Source organism: Daphnia pulicaria, chromosome 8, assembly GCF_021234035.1.
Source record: "Daphnia pulicaria isolate SC F1-1A chromosome 8, SC_F0-13Bv2, whole genome shotgun sequence".
Lineage (NCBI taxonomy): Eukaryota > Metazoa > Arthropoda > Branchiopoda > Diplostraca > Daphniidae > Daphnia > Daphnia pulicaria.
In genome coordinates this window covers 2,343,192-2,357,215 of record NC_060920.1, presented here as the reverse complement: position 1 = coordinate 2,357,215, position 14,024 = coordinate 2,343,192, and the positions used below count along the sequence as shown (strand labels likewise).

Sequence of the window (14,024 nt, the reverse complement as noted above, 5' to 3'; positions counted from 1 at the left end):
AAACACACAGTAAGTAAGTCAGTCAGTCCACAGCTCAGAAAACTGCGAGAGCGAGAACGAGAGAGAGAGAGAGAATGGCCGGCCTCTTGTTATATTGTGGTGTCTATTATTACGCGGAATAGAAATCGGACGGCCGGTCGGTCAGTTTTCTGAGCTGTGGATGATGGACAGCTTTTCCTTCCAACGCAACATGGCCGTTTATGGAATCGACGCAAAAGAATTACCCATAAAAAGGGATAGATAAAAGAAAAACAACATACATAATCAGAAAACTTGTTGCTTTATTATTTCGATCGGGTTTCCCACTTGACTATCCCGGGCTGCTGCTTGGAAACATCAACTAAACACAGAAAGGTGATAGTCTTTTATGTGTGCGCAGAGGACGACAAGAAGTTCATTTCCAACAACTGTGTGTATCTAAATATATAAGAACTGGCTGTGTGTGTATAAACCGGGTACTACTACGAGTCAAGAAATTTGAATTTCATTCCGCGATATAGATACATATGCAGATTGATTGACTCTGTCATTTGGCCCGCCCGTTATTCGGTCACTGGCTCTGCTGCTGTGTGTGTAGAGCAAATTTTCGCTAAATGGCGTTGCCAAGGTGAAATTGGTCAAACATTTCTCCACGCAGACTTTATATTTATTTCTGCATTTATGTATTCCTTTGCGCATTAGACGACGGAATTATTTTCTTAAAAACAAACACGCAAACTATTTTGTTTTTCTCAATAGTATATAAATAAATATACCAGAGAGAGCGAATAAGTCATTCCATCAGTTTCAGAATTTTTGAATCTATTTTAATATTTTATTTTTCAAAAAAATAAATAAATAAACAAATCGGCTAGGAATGCGTGTTGTAATATAATCATAATAATAGTAACACAAGTGCCTCGTCGCAAACTGCCTCGGCCGCTGATGATGAATGGCCTAATTGAACAATTAAATAAATAGACGCTGCGGGACGGCCTTTTTGTCCCACCCAATTCCCCCCTTCGTCTTTTCTTCACACACACACACACTCCGGTTGTCAGCCCCACACACACACACACACGGGCTCCCCTTTATTCTTTCAAAAGAAGAAGAAGTGATTAGAAATGAAAAGGCAGAAGAAGAAACGCCAGAGAGATTGTATCTTTTTTTTTTTGAAAAATGTTACATAGAAGAGCGCAGAAATGCCCTCCGGCTGCGTGAATAGGCGCATTTGCCGGGCCAGCACACACACACTTGACTTGATTCTCTCGTCGATAGTATGTGTGTGTACTGTTGTATATACTACATACACACCACGGTGGCATCACACATTCATTGAAAAATTGCCACGCATTTGTTATCAGACTCAAGTGTGACCAAAACGTCCGGCCATTTTTTTTTAAATTTTTTTAAAGAAAAAAATAAATTTTTCATTTGATTCAAAAATAAAATAAATGTGTGTCGGACGTCACAGAAACATTTCGAGTATGACGTCAATGAACAAAATTTGAAAGTTGAAATAGAAAAAAAAATGTCGGAAAAATTCTTAACTTCTTCTTCTTCGTTTGAAAAAACAAAAATGATTTCTGTGTTACGCAATAGCTCATTTCGCGAGTTTTTTTTCTTCTCTTTTCCCTAGCATCGGTCGTGATCTTTTTACGGGGAGCTCATTAAGGAAGAAGAAAAAAGCGCGTTAGAAAGTTTTTTCCTCTTGACGATGTTCTTATTATTATCTAATGCTGCCCTTCTGATTTTTTTTTTCCTTTTTTCTTTTTTCTTTTCTACGAATCGCCGGCGTTCGACAATCGCCGCGCTCATCACGACTTGAAAAATTGTTGTCGGTTTTTCCAGATAAAACCCGCCGAGGTATCACTGCGAGCGCCGCGAGTTCTTATATATACTACTATATTATATTCCTTCCAAGAGAGGACAAAACAAAAGGCAACCTGCAGAATATGGGCCGACCGAAATTTTGTTATTCCGTCCGCGCTGCTGTCGCTAAAAAACACAAAATGATTTTATTTTATTTTATTTTTTTGAAAAATCTTAAATCCTAAAATGGCGGTGATTTTTCAAAAAAAAGAAATAATTAAATATCTTCGCCCGCTGGACATTATACATATAACATATACTAGGTATATATCTATCTGGTATATTATTGCTCAGACCCGGAGGATAGATTGTGCATAGAAACCGGTCGCCCTCTTATTTGATGGCCAATATCTTTTTTGTTTTTCTTCGTTCCTTTTTTCCTTTCTCTTCTTGTCTTCTATGCCCATTTTGATTCTTTCTCGTTGATGGCCTCCCCTCTACTATATAGCAGCCGAGAACCGCGTTTCTATCAATCGTCGCCAACGCAACGAATATAAGAAACAAAACAAAAAAACAACAAAAAACGAACCAGGCAGCAAAATTCTTTGGAAAGAAGAAACAACAAAACGCGCCTATTGGACATTCCAACACTGCTGGACGTGGGAGTCAGACCAGCACAGGCACAAGACGAAAAAATAAATATATTTGAAAATTTAATTTTTTTCTCTCTCTCCCGAGAGAGAGATGGAAAAAAGAGTGAGATTTCAAACGCCAAAAAGAATAATCGAAAGAGAACGAGATAGAACCAGTTGTCAAAAAAGGGACGGTGGAAGTTTTTTTAAGGGACGCCAAAAGATTTACAACAAGACAAAAAAAAAAAAAGAGAAAAGAGAAAGACAGAGAGCAGAGCTATACAGAGAGAGAGAAGAATCCAGTTGTCATAAAAATTGTGTGTGCTAGCTGCTGCTGCTGCTGCTGCTGCTGGCCTGCCTTAACCTAAAACACAACGGGCTACCACCTCGTACCTGACACTCTCCACACACACGACAATCTTTTTTTTTATGATTTGATATTTTTTTTTCCCCACTGGGCCGAAACAAACATTCTGGAACGACACGAAAAAATAAATACAAGTTTTAGATTGCGTCTTACCTCTTTGCTGGTCGTGAAAATTGTTGTCAATTTGTTATTTTTGTCGAATCACTGAAACACGCACTGGCGGCAAATTCAAATGACAATTTAAGAAAAAAAACGACAAACTTTTTCTTTCAATTAAAAACACTTTGATCGAATCTCAGTTATCTTTTTTCTTTTCCTCCCTGGCGTCCTCCTCCCTGTTTTTTTCTTTCGCTTGTTGCAAACTAATAAGCCGAACAGAAGGGAAAGGATATAGTCAACCAACAACCAAAAAAAAATAATAATAATAAATTTGTTGTTGTCCAGATAAGAAGGGGGGAAAAAAAACGCGCAGGTGCCGAACGTGTTGTTCGCCGGTTGACGGTGCGACGTCGACTGAAACAAGTTTCACTCGGGTCGCCCTACTCAAGTCTCTCAAGTTTCTCTCTCCTCCGCTTTTTTTTTTCTCATTCTATTCTCATTCCTCCACGGTCACGCTTCTTCTTCTTCTTCGGGAAAAAAAAGAAAAAATATAAATTCTTCGTTCATCTCTCCGCAGCGCCAAAATATTCGTGGCGGGACTCCCGCAAAAAAAAGGAAGAAGAAAAAAAAAATAGATTTTTTGTTGTTCTTTTTTTTTCTCCCGATCCCATCTCATCATTTGACACGCGTGAAATTTAAGGTGGAAAAAAACATCTTCATCCTCTTCTTCTTGGCTAATCAATTTGAACTTTTTTTTCTTTTATTCTTTCTTTCTCGCAAGAAATTTTAGACCCCGAAAAAAATGAACATTTTTGTATTAATAATTTTGAAATTATTCAAAAATTCGACCGGGCGGGTTGTGTATAAAAGAGGAATGTGTCCCACTGATTTCTTGTTTTGATTTCACGTCTGGTGATTTTTTTTTGTTCTGTTTTTTAAGTTTTCCATCGGACAAAAAAAAAATCTGAGAGTTTGGAGGAGGAGGTGTCGACACGCACGCATCTCGGCGCGATCTGGAAATGTTTATTTATTATATTTATCGACGTCTGGACAGCTTTTTGTAAAAAATTCGCTTGATCTATCTCACTGGCAGCCATTAGTTTTTCTCTCTCTCTGTGAACCAGCAGAGTGTTATGTTTATATACATTGGGACGCTGCTGCTGCTGCTGGCCCGGCGGCGGCCAGCAATATGCAAACAACGGGGGCAACAATTCAAAAATCCCGAGCGAACCACAAACATTAAAAATTAGAATATCAAAAGGGCAGTCCCGAGTTGTTGTTGTTGTTTTTTTTCCTTCCTTTTTTTTTTGAATCGCAATCAGGGCCAGCAGGGGGAAAAACAACAACTAAACAGGCTTCTCTCTCTTATATATATCCTATACACAAAAGGCCAGCTGATTGATTGCCAACAACGAATTTTTATTTGAGTTTTTTTTTTTCGTTTGAATTTCTCGACGTCCGTCTTCTCTTATTATGTTTTTGGAGTTAATGCGCCTCTAGGGGCACGAATAACGTAAACCCGGCGTGATGTGAGCTGGCCGGCCGTCATCAGCGGCAGTCCCGCTCTTTTTTTTCATTTATTACGACCCAGGAAAAATAAGGGAATGAATGAAACGTATGATTATATCAAGATGATTTTTTTTTCTTTAAAAAAAAGAAAAGTTGGTGGGGTAATCGTTTTGAAGACAGCACGGCCGCTATATTTTCCTTATTGCGCAACCACCGAAAATGAGGAAACTGATAGCCAGAAGAAAAGCCTGGCCATATTTTTGTTTATTTTTCGGCCAACCAAATTTCGTTCCGATTTCCTTCAAATGATAAAATCTGACGTCAAATAAATGTGACCTTATGAACAAAAATTCCTGGTGAATAACCGTTTGTGTTGGCCACCAAATACGTAACCTTTGCAGGCGGGGAACGAGTCAAGAAGCGTTTCATAATGGCATTCCGCTCAACTGAACACGGCCGAGATCGTGATCAATTACCATAAAAAGTCGAGAAATAAAAGAGGAAAAATAAAATTTTCATTCACACATATTTTTCTTTGATAGGAGCAGAAGAGAGGAGCCCAGCTGAATTTGCCATTGAAGAAAAGAAATAAGAAAAAAAAATATCAGACTCGCCCTATTAACCCCCGTCTTCTTTTTCTTCCCTTAAAAAAAAAAATTTACAAAAAAATTCCAACAAAAGACAAAAAGAATTTCATTCAAATGAATGAAAAGGAGGATTTTTTTTTTCATCCACGGATTAAATTTTTTTCATTCGATTAATCTAATCGACCATGAGGAAAAATAAAAAAATTGCTTGCAAAAAAACAAACAAACAAAACAAGTCTCTGATTTTTGTTGATACAAGCCAAACAAATTTTTCTCTCACCTACGCGGGATTTTTCTTTTTGCCAAGTCGAAAAATCAAATAAACAAATAAAAAGAAATACAAAACGGGACGCGCGGGAGCGGCGACTTAAATAACCCCCCCCAAAAAAACAACAAAAGAAACAAAAAGGTTTCGCGTTTGATCAATTCGCGAATAGATACGAAGCAAGAGAAACACGTGGAAATGTCTACACAGATTAACACGGTCGAGCGCAAACGGATGAAATTGATTGGCGTTTTACCTTTTAGATTTAAAAAAGAAAAAAGAAAAAAAAGAAACGCAAAGAATTTTGTTTTTTTCTGTTCGTGGAAAATAATCAGAAAGCGGAGAGCTATAGAGAGTTAGAGAGAGAGAGAGATCCCGTCGCCGTGATAATAATACACAAAAGGGGAATATACACACAAGAGTCTGATTGATTTGTCTCTCTCCTTATGGACATTTTTAAATTATATCAAAAAAAGAAAAAGAAAAGAATGAAAGATGGATAGACAAAAGGGACTGGAGCCATTTTTTTTTGGCGAGTTATATGAGAGTGTGTAGAGTACACACACACACATCTAAATAATAATAATCACGGCGGTAATAATAAGAGAACTGGAGCTGACACACGGCGAATGAAAAAAATTCCTGGAACGAAATCAAAAGGCGCAGATATTCAAAAACACTCAAACAGGCCAATCATTAAAGGTTTGAATAAATAATGACTGGCCTCTGCTGCTGCTCACTGCGAACACACACACACACACACACACACACGAATCTAAGTATATACGTAGCAGTTGGATGATGGATGTGTGTTTTCGGTCGGCAAACAAGTAAAAAAATAAAAAGCTCTTCAAATATTATACACGCGGGCAGCAAACGCGCAGCATTGAATTCCAAATGAGGAAATGATATTTGTTTATTTATTTGTTTGCTATTAACAATTTAAATATTATTTTATTCATTTCTTTTTTTCGTTTTTTTCTTTTTCTGCTGGTTCATACCGCGCGAGAGATTAAAAATGACAACGAATTAAAGAAGAAAAACAAAACATCACGAGAGAAACAAAAAAAGAGAGAGAAAAGATGAGCGTGATTTGGGTCGGACGGCCCGGATGACGGACACAAACCGGGCGCTCCCGGTTTTTTTTTTCTTTTTCTTTTGATTTGAATCAATTTTTCTGTTTTGTTTTGTTTTTTCTATCTCTGATTTTTATTTGTTTATCATTTTATTCCAGTAGTGCAGCGAGAAGACACTTAGTGAAAGCTTTGCCAGTCAAAAAATATGACGAGTCACATCTTTTTTCTTGGATCCTGCTGCTGCTGGCCTGGCCCCCATCAACCCCCCCACTGGCGCCACACGTAGTAACAAGCAAGGGGGGCACACGAGGGGAAAAAATGAAACACAAAAAGGAGCAAGATGGATGATTTGACTGGATTGGACACGGGCGTTGATTGAATCGGAACAAAAAAATAAATAAATAAATTCCGCCACTTTTTTTATTCTCCCGTCTTTTTATTAAAAAAATATATTACAAGATTTTTTTTTCTCTTTTTTGAATATTTGAATATTTAAAATAAAGAAAATATTTGTTTAGTTGAATCAACTAAATTTACCTACCCAAAATCTCAGAGAGTGAATCAATCTCTCCCTGATTAAAGACTCTTGAGTTTGATCGAAGTAAAACCTGATTGCGCAATAAATTACGCGCTGTTGCTATAGGGATAAAATATAGAGAGGGGCTCGTGACTATATTTTCGTTATTTTTTTTATTATTTCTTTTCCCTTTTTCGGTAGATTGAGGGCGGTAGATTCGTTACCGGCCAGGAAAAAAAAGAGTCTTTTTAAGAATCTTCTTCTCCTTGCTGTGGACGGAGCTGCTGCAATTCTTCATGCGCGAAAACAATAGCATCGTTACGCATCGTCTACAGTGTCGGGGCGTTCGTTACGCACGCTCGTATGGTCAGGCGTGTGCCCGTTCTCTCTCTTCTTTCACTCGCCGGACCAACCAACCAACAACAAAAAATAAAAAAATGTGGGAAAAAAAAAATATTTCGTCGAGACAAGTTCATCATCCAATGAATATATAATTATTTTTAAGTTCTTATCTTAATTTTTCCGCTAGGAAAAAAAAAGTATTTTTTTTTTTTACCATAAAATATTTTTTTTTTTCGCTTTACCGTCGGCGTCGCTTGCCGCCGTTCTCGGCGGGGGGTTTGAATCTTTTTTTTTTTTCATCCAAACTTTCGTGGCCCGAGCGCGGCGGATGATGAACATGTCTCTGCACGGACGCCATTATTACGGGACTACTACAACGACTACTATGCACACACACACACGACAGAGTAAGGCAAAAAAAAAACAAATTTTATTTTGACGATTTGTCATTAAACCGACCAACCCACCCAAGTCGAGAAAAAAAGAAGAAGAAATATTTTTATTTCATTCTAGAAATAGCAACGACAATAATCGTAATAGCCCAGCACCGATGGCATTTCAACAAAATAAATTTCGTTCTTTTTTTCTTCAAGTCAAATAAAATTCCATTTCAAAAGTGTACAGGCCTTTTTCCATCGTTGCCAATATTTGAACTGCGCGTTATTCCCGTCTTCACTTGACACACAAAAAATCAAATGAAGTCGGGGGCCAGAGAGAAGAAGAAGAAAAAGAAAAAAAAGATAGAGACTCTCGTCTTTAAAAAAGAAGAGACATTTTGAATCGTCCCGCCCGTATAAGGACCAAAAGTGTTTTCTAATTTTTTCTCTTTTTTTCTGCTTCTCTCCTTTTACTGATTTTCGCTTAGATTGAACTTTGCTTTGAGAAACAACTCCTCTCTCTCGCTACAAGTCTCGTGCAGTCATTTGCCTTCAACAATTTCAAATAAATAAACAAAACGGTGCAGCAATCGCTATCATGGGAAAGAAAGAAAAAAAATAATACTATTTAGCCCCGCGAAATTGCGTTCTTCTTCTGTTTCTTTTTCCAAAGCGGACATGGGAGTTAGTTTTTCTACGCAGACAAACCACCCGGACACTTTCTAACAACTCTTCAGGGTCTTTTTTTTTTCTTTTTTCTGTGTTACACACAAACATTTCGTGTGACACTGTGTGTGTGTATATACCACACGGGCCAGCACACAGCGTCAACAAACGCTGGCCATCTTTGGTCATGGATCCGACGGTGAGAGAAGTAAAAGAAGAAAAAAAAAAACCGCGAATCAAAAGAAATTTTTTTTTTAAATTTGGAGAGATAAAAAAATAAAATAAAAAATTGAAGAGATGATGATAGTGCGGCGTTGGCCCGTCATTGTCGTGCGATTATCAACTAAAATTCGAAAAAGAAAAAAAAACCGGCGCGCCGATCATCGTTTGGAAAATGAATTCCGTCATCCGCCTCCATAGACGCTTGAATAAAAAGCCAACCAGTTTTTCATTTTTTTTTCCTTTTCTTTTTCGTCGATCCTGACAGAACGAGATGAATAATTAAATGATATATACAAGACGGCCAAATCGAACACGCAAAGGGCGCCAGCAGCAGCAGCTAGAGCAGCCGGGAAAAAACTGGGCGATAAGAGAGAAAAAGTTGGGGGGACCGTGTTAGTTTGAACTAACACGGTCTATGTATTTCCACATTTTTTTTTGGAAACGTCGTTAATCAAATGATTTGATTATGGAATTTTTCAAAATAAAAAATAAATTCCATGCGTTATTTATTTATTTATTTATTTATTTTTTGCGTAACTTGAACTTTTTATTTTGGGTTTAAAGTTAACGCCGAACGTCATTAACCAACGTCCGACGAGCTCCTGCTCGACTGGACAGGAGGAAAAATTAGATAGAAACTTGATCGGCTCTGTCGTCCCGGCTCTATTTTTCCTTTGAACAACAGACGCACGACGCTGTCTATACATCCGAGACATGTATTATTACACGAGCGCCATTTTCATTTTCGGGAAAATGGGAGATTCTCTTTCTTATTAGATTTGTCTAGATTTAGTTTTCGGTGGTAACCCGATCGCCGCAGCGGGGAATTATACCCACCACGGCGTTGGACGATGGAAAGAAGAAAAACTGCGCAGATCCTGCCCAGCAGAGAAATAGAAAAGTCGAATGCCGACTGACGGGCCTTGATATCAAATTTCCCGCTGGAATTTTCACATTTACATAGACACGACGCCCATGCGAGCAGCCACAGCGTTAGTTCAGCTCAGAGAGTCTAAAGTAATAAACATGAGAACGAATCACGTCACATCATGTAAAACCATCTGGCCCGGCTTGTCCATCTTGTATATTTCGAAGAGAAAAAAAAAAACCTTTCGGACCCAACAAACTGAAACGTCGGCGTGTGCCCCATTGCGCAATAACGATCAAAAGTTTATTTTATTTTCATTTTTTTTTAATTTTATTTTTGAGTCCGCTATGATGACAAATGACCTGGACGACTGCACTTATAAAAAAAAAAAGGATTTCCCGGCCGGCCAGCCCACCAGAAAGAGCTCAACAAAACTAATCCCATTGAAGTAAAAAATTGCGTAATAATGTGCAGTGAAGGCAACTAATAATAATAATTCAGGTCTCAGTATACGTACTACGCACTCGGCCAAAAGAATCAAACTTTAGTGGAGAGAGAGAGAAGATTTTCGGTATTTCTCTCTAGTATTTTCTATATATCTGTAAGACACGGGCGAATTGTGAAAATTTACGACCGGCTAGCTCACGCGTCTGCTGTTTGCGGGCCGGACGCAGAGGGGGAAAAAAAGAAAGATGGAAGGAACTGATAGTGCGTTACGCAGTCAATCATCATTACCATCATCATCGGGCCCTGGCCGGCAGCAGCTCAACGCACAACACGGTCCTCTCTTCTTCTTCTTCTTGTCTAAGCGGATTTTCGGACAATCAGAAAGCCATTTGCTTTTTCTATGTAGGAGAAGAGGCGACTATGCTGTGTGTTGGCCGCCCGCTTTCACTCCTAGATTTGCGACTGGCCAGCAGACGGACAGCAATAGGGCCGTTGATATCGGACGAGAGAGAGAGAGGCAAGACGGAAAAAAAAAATATCATCTGCTGTGGATATTTTTTTCTCAAGTTGTTTCAAGTGCCAAGTCATGGAATATATATATATACGTAATATTCCGCTTCATCATTACGTATTCATCGCGGGCATATCTAAATATAGATGAACGCAACGACGATGGAACGATACCGCGCGAAGAGCGCCTTGCGTTCAAAAAAATGAAGGCGGACTTTAACTAGTATTTTATTTTTTCGCTCGATCGGAAAATAAAATTTTTCTCTGTGTGTGTGAGGTGGGCGGTTTTTATAGCCGGCAGGTCCGGCGTGAGCGCCCATATGCCTTCCCGCTTCTTTTTTCTTAATTTAAAAAAAATATGTTCATCATCTCATTTTCTCACGCGAAAATAAATTGTAAAAAAAAAAAAAAACTGACACGAAAGAGCCAGGAAAGACAAAAGAGACTCACATTTAGCCAGTCACGCAGCCAGATGACCTGCACGTTCGTGAAAAACAAAAAAGAACCCAAAAATGCATTAGTTATATTTCAAAAAGAGGAGGAGGATATTGTCTATTTTTATTGTTTCTTTTCTTTTTTCTTACCTCGGGTTTCGGATCGCCAATGACCTCGCAGACAACGACCAGAGAATCGCCTTCAACAACTTCGGTCGATCTCGGCTTTCGGACGAACTTGGGCGCCATGGCCGGCGACGACGTCGTCTCCCTGCACAGATAAGCATCGCCACAACATCAGTTGAGAAATAATAAATATAATAGAGAAGAGAGACTAGAGACTAGAGAGAAGGAATTGAGCATAAGGTACATTGTTTCCCACTCTCACGACCGACGACGATGATGACTTTGGCCTCCTTAAATCACACGCTATCGCATAATTGGACGGGTTTTGTTTTGTTTAGCTTTATTTTTATTTGAAAACTTGAAAAAAAGGGGGGAAAACTTTTCGAGTCGAACGTGTGAAACGCCAATGAGCAACGTTTTAGCGGTTTAGAGCTCGTTAAAAGTGGAACGGAAATTTAGACACAGTGTCCGTCGCTAACTACGCAACTTTAACTAGGAGATCTTTATGGAAAAAGGGGTTTTTATTTTATTTTATTTTCGTTTAAAAAAGAAAAAGAGAGAAATTTTCAAAATGATGGATCCAATAAAAAATCAATTAGAAAAGAAAAGGAACTTTTTTTTCTCTTTCGCGGTAAATATTGACTTCTCGATCGTAATTTATTTCTTTGAAAAAAATGTACTTCATACTTTATTTTTTTAACAAATAAAAATGAATTCGATGGATTTATGGAACGATACGCCGACGGCAATTATTCTTACGACCTTTCTGTTGATTTTCAAGAAAAACAAAATTTTTTTCGTGAATAATAGAAAATGCAATTTAAGAAAAAACGTCGGCGGGACTGTCTGAGGAGGCGGTTTTTTGTTGTTGCTGTTCCGTTTGTTGTGCAAATCTTTGCGCTGAATAGATGATGGCGGGGCCAGCGCACCGGGCGAGCGCCATAGAGCACCGCGCGCCAGTTGGCTGGCAGCAAAGGGCTATTTATTTATATAGAGATATCTACATGCGCATAAACGATAAATAGCCAAAAGCGAAATCTTCGGTTGGTTTTTTTTTTTCGTTTTTTTTTTTTCATTCCCCAAGAAGAAGAAGAAGAAGAAGAAAAAATAATCCAAACGGCACGAAGTTTGGCGCGTTTGTTGTTATTGTTGTCAAGGCTCGTGAGTACATAAAGGGATCGTGTCTCTCGGTTGGGTCGTAAAAAAGGAGGTCGTGTCAACATCTACGAGGTAGAGAGAGTGAGAGAGAGAGAGAGACGTCCTTTCCCCCCATCCACCCGTTTTAATCCCATCCAATAAAAGAAACACCCGCGCCGTTCGGGAGTGGTGTTGTTGCGCATCCAGCACCACCGCGTAATACAATCAAAAAGACGACATCCCATTTGTCAAGGTAAAAGCCTCCGAGCAATTTATTTATTTATATTTTTTTCAAATTTCCCTCCTTTTTTTGGGGTTTGAAAATTTTGGGGTTTTTTTTTCTTTCTTTCCCGTCATGTTGGATAGCGCAGGACCCTAAAGATCAAGTCATCCATCCCGATAATAGGTGCAAACCAACTACGCCGTTGTTGTTGTGGCTGTTGTACACGTTCCCGCGTGATGGACCCAACTCGTGAAGTCGTGACGCGGCGCTTCAACGAGTGTGAAATGAATTTTGTCTTTTTTCTTCTATTCTCTCCCGAAAGCGAATAAATAAATCAAAAAGAAAGAAAGAAAAAATAACGCTTTGTGCCGTATTGTGTCGATTTTTTTCTTTCGTGATAGCCAATGCGCGCGCATCCCATCAGGCCGGCAAGCCCGGCGGCATTTGCGTTGGTCGTGAGTGACCCGCCAGCCGTGAACCTGCACCGGTTTTTGAAAAAATAAACAACTCCCCATCAAAAAATTCAAAAATCTTCAAATTTCCCCGCCGCGCAGTTCCGTCGGAACGTTGATAGATTGCTGTCTGCTAATGGCGCCAATTACGAAAAGTGGGAAAAAATTCAAATGGCTGCTGGATGTGTAAATTGTATAATTTACCCGAGAGCGATGGCGTCGTGATCGGTGGCGACGCCGGCCCCGTCGGCCGACGAAGATGCTGACGGCCGCTGCGGTTTGACGGTGACGCGGGCGCTGGACGAAACCTGGCCCATCTCGTTGGTGACGGTGCAGGTGTAGACGCCAGCGTGGCGCCTGGCCAGCACGCCCGACACGACCAACGCCACCGAGCCGTCAGACTCCAGTCGCATGTCGTACTGGCGGCAAGGACGTAGGCGGATCCCGTCCCGGTGCCTTTAGGGGGGTACAATTTAATCAATCAATCAGTTTTTATTATTTTAAAAATGTATAAAAAAGGAAAAAGGGAAAAACAAATGGAAAAAAGGGAAAAATGGTGGAGATGGTTATCATCTAGCATTGCTGATGCAGAGTCTTGTTTTCTTTTCTTTTCTTTTCATTTTTGGGTGGGGATCACAATTGAAGAAAAAGGATTTGTCCCATTCAAATTCCCGCTCCTCCTCCTCTCATTCAAATGTCGTAAACAATGGCCCGTGTTTGTTTGTTTGTTTGGCTGGCTGGCTGGTTGGCTGGAGATTATATAAGTAAGGTAGATAGGTAGGTAGGTAGGTAAAGTAGGTAGGTAAGGTAGTCTGCATGCATGATGTTTTTGTGTGTGTCCATACCAGAGGACCCCGACGGCCGGATAGGCTTCGACGCGGGCGATCAGCGAGACGGTGCCGCCCTCCGACACGTTGCGCTCCTCCAGTTCGTGCGTGAAAAAGGGCATGACGTACGCCCGAATGCCTCCGTCCACCACCAGGCAGCACTGGCAGCCCACCGCGCCCTTTTGATTTTTTAGATTTTTTGTTTTTCCACCGACGAGAGAGTTGCAATCGCAGCAGCAGCGAAAAATATATAATAAACAAAAAAAGATAGAAAGAATAAGAAGAAGAAGAAAAAATCAGACGCACGGCATCACACAAAATACAAATGTTTATAGAGATCCAAGAAAATGATATCGAAAGAGCGAAAAAGAAGAAGAAGAAGAAGAAGAAGAAGGATAGATCGTAAAGTGAAATTCTTCACGACCCGTTCGGGCGCTATCTCTCCCTTCTATCCAATGTCCGTCTGTCCCGAACGGTCCCGAAAAGATTTCAACAAAAAAATAATAAGAAGAAGAAAAAAGCGAACCGTCGATGACTAACTTCTAATTAG

At 39.7% G+C, this 14,024-nt stretch overlaps 1 protein-coding gene across 7 annotated transcripts in view; it reads right to left on the bottom strand.

Annotated features, from left to right (window-relative positions):
- The window catches only part of LOC124312265 (titin homolog), a 60,284-nt gene that overhangs the window by 22,975 nt on the left and 23,285 nt on the right, over nt 1-14,024 (bottom strand). For all 7 annotated transcript variants that reach the window (XM_046776722.1, XM_046776728.1, XM_046776724.1 and 4 more), the window contains 4 exons: nt 13,493-13,653; nt 12,852-13,103; nt 10,860-10,980; nt 10,726-10,752 (listed from right to left, as the gene is read on the bottom strand). In XM_046776722.1, the coding sequence (XP_046632678.1) occupies nt 10,726-10,752; nt 10,860-10,980; nt 12,852-13,103; nt 13,493-13,653 (561 nt within the window). The remainder of the gene's footprint in view (nt 1-10,725; nt 10,753-10,859; nt 10,981-12,851; nt 13,104-13,492; nt 13,654-14,024) is intronic.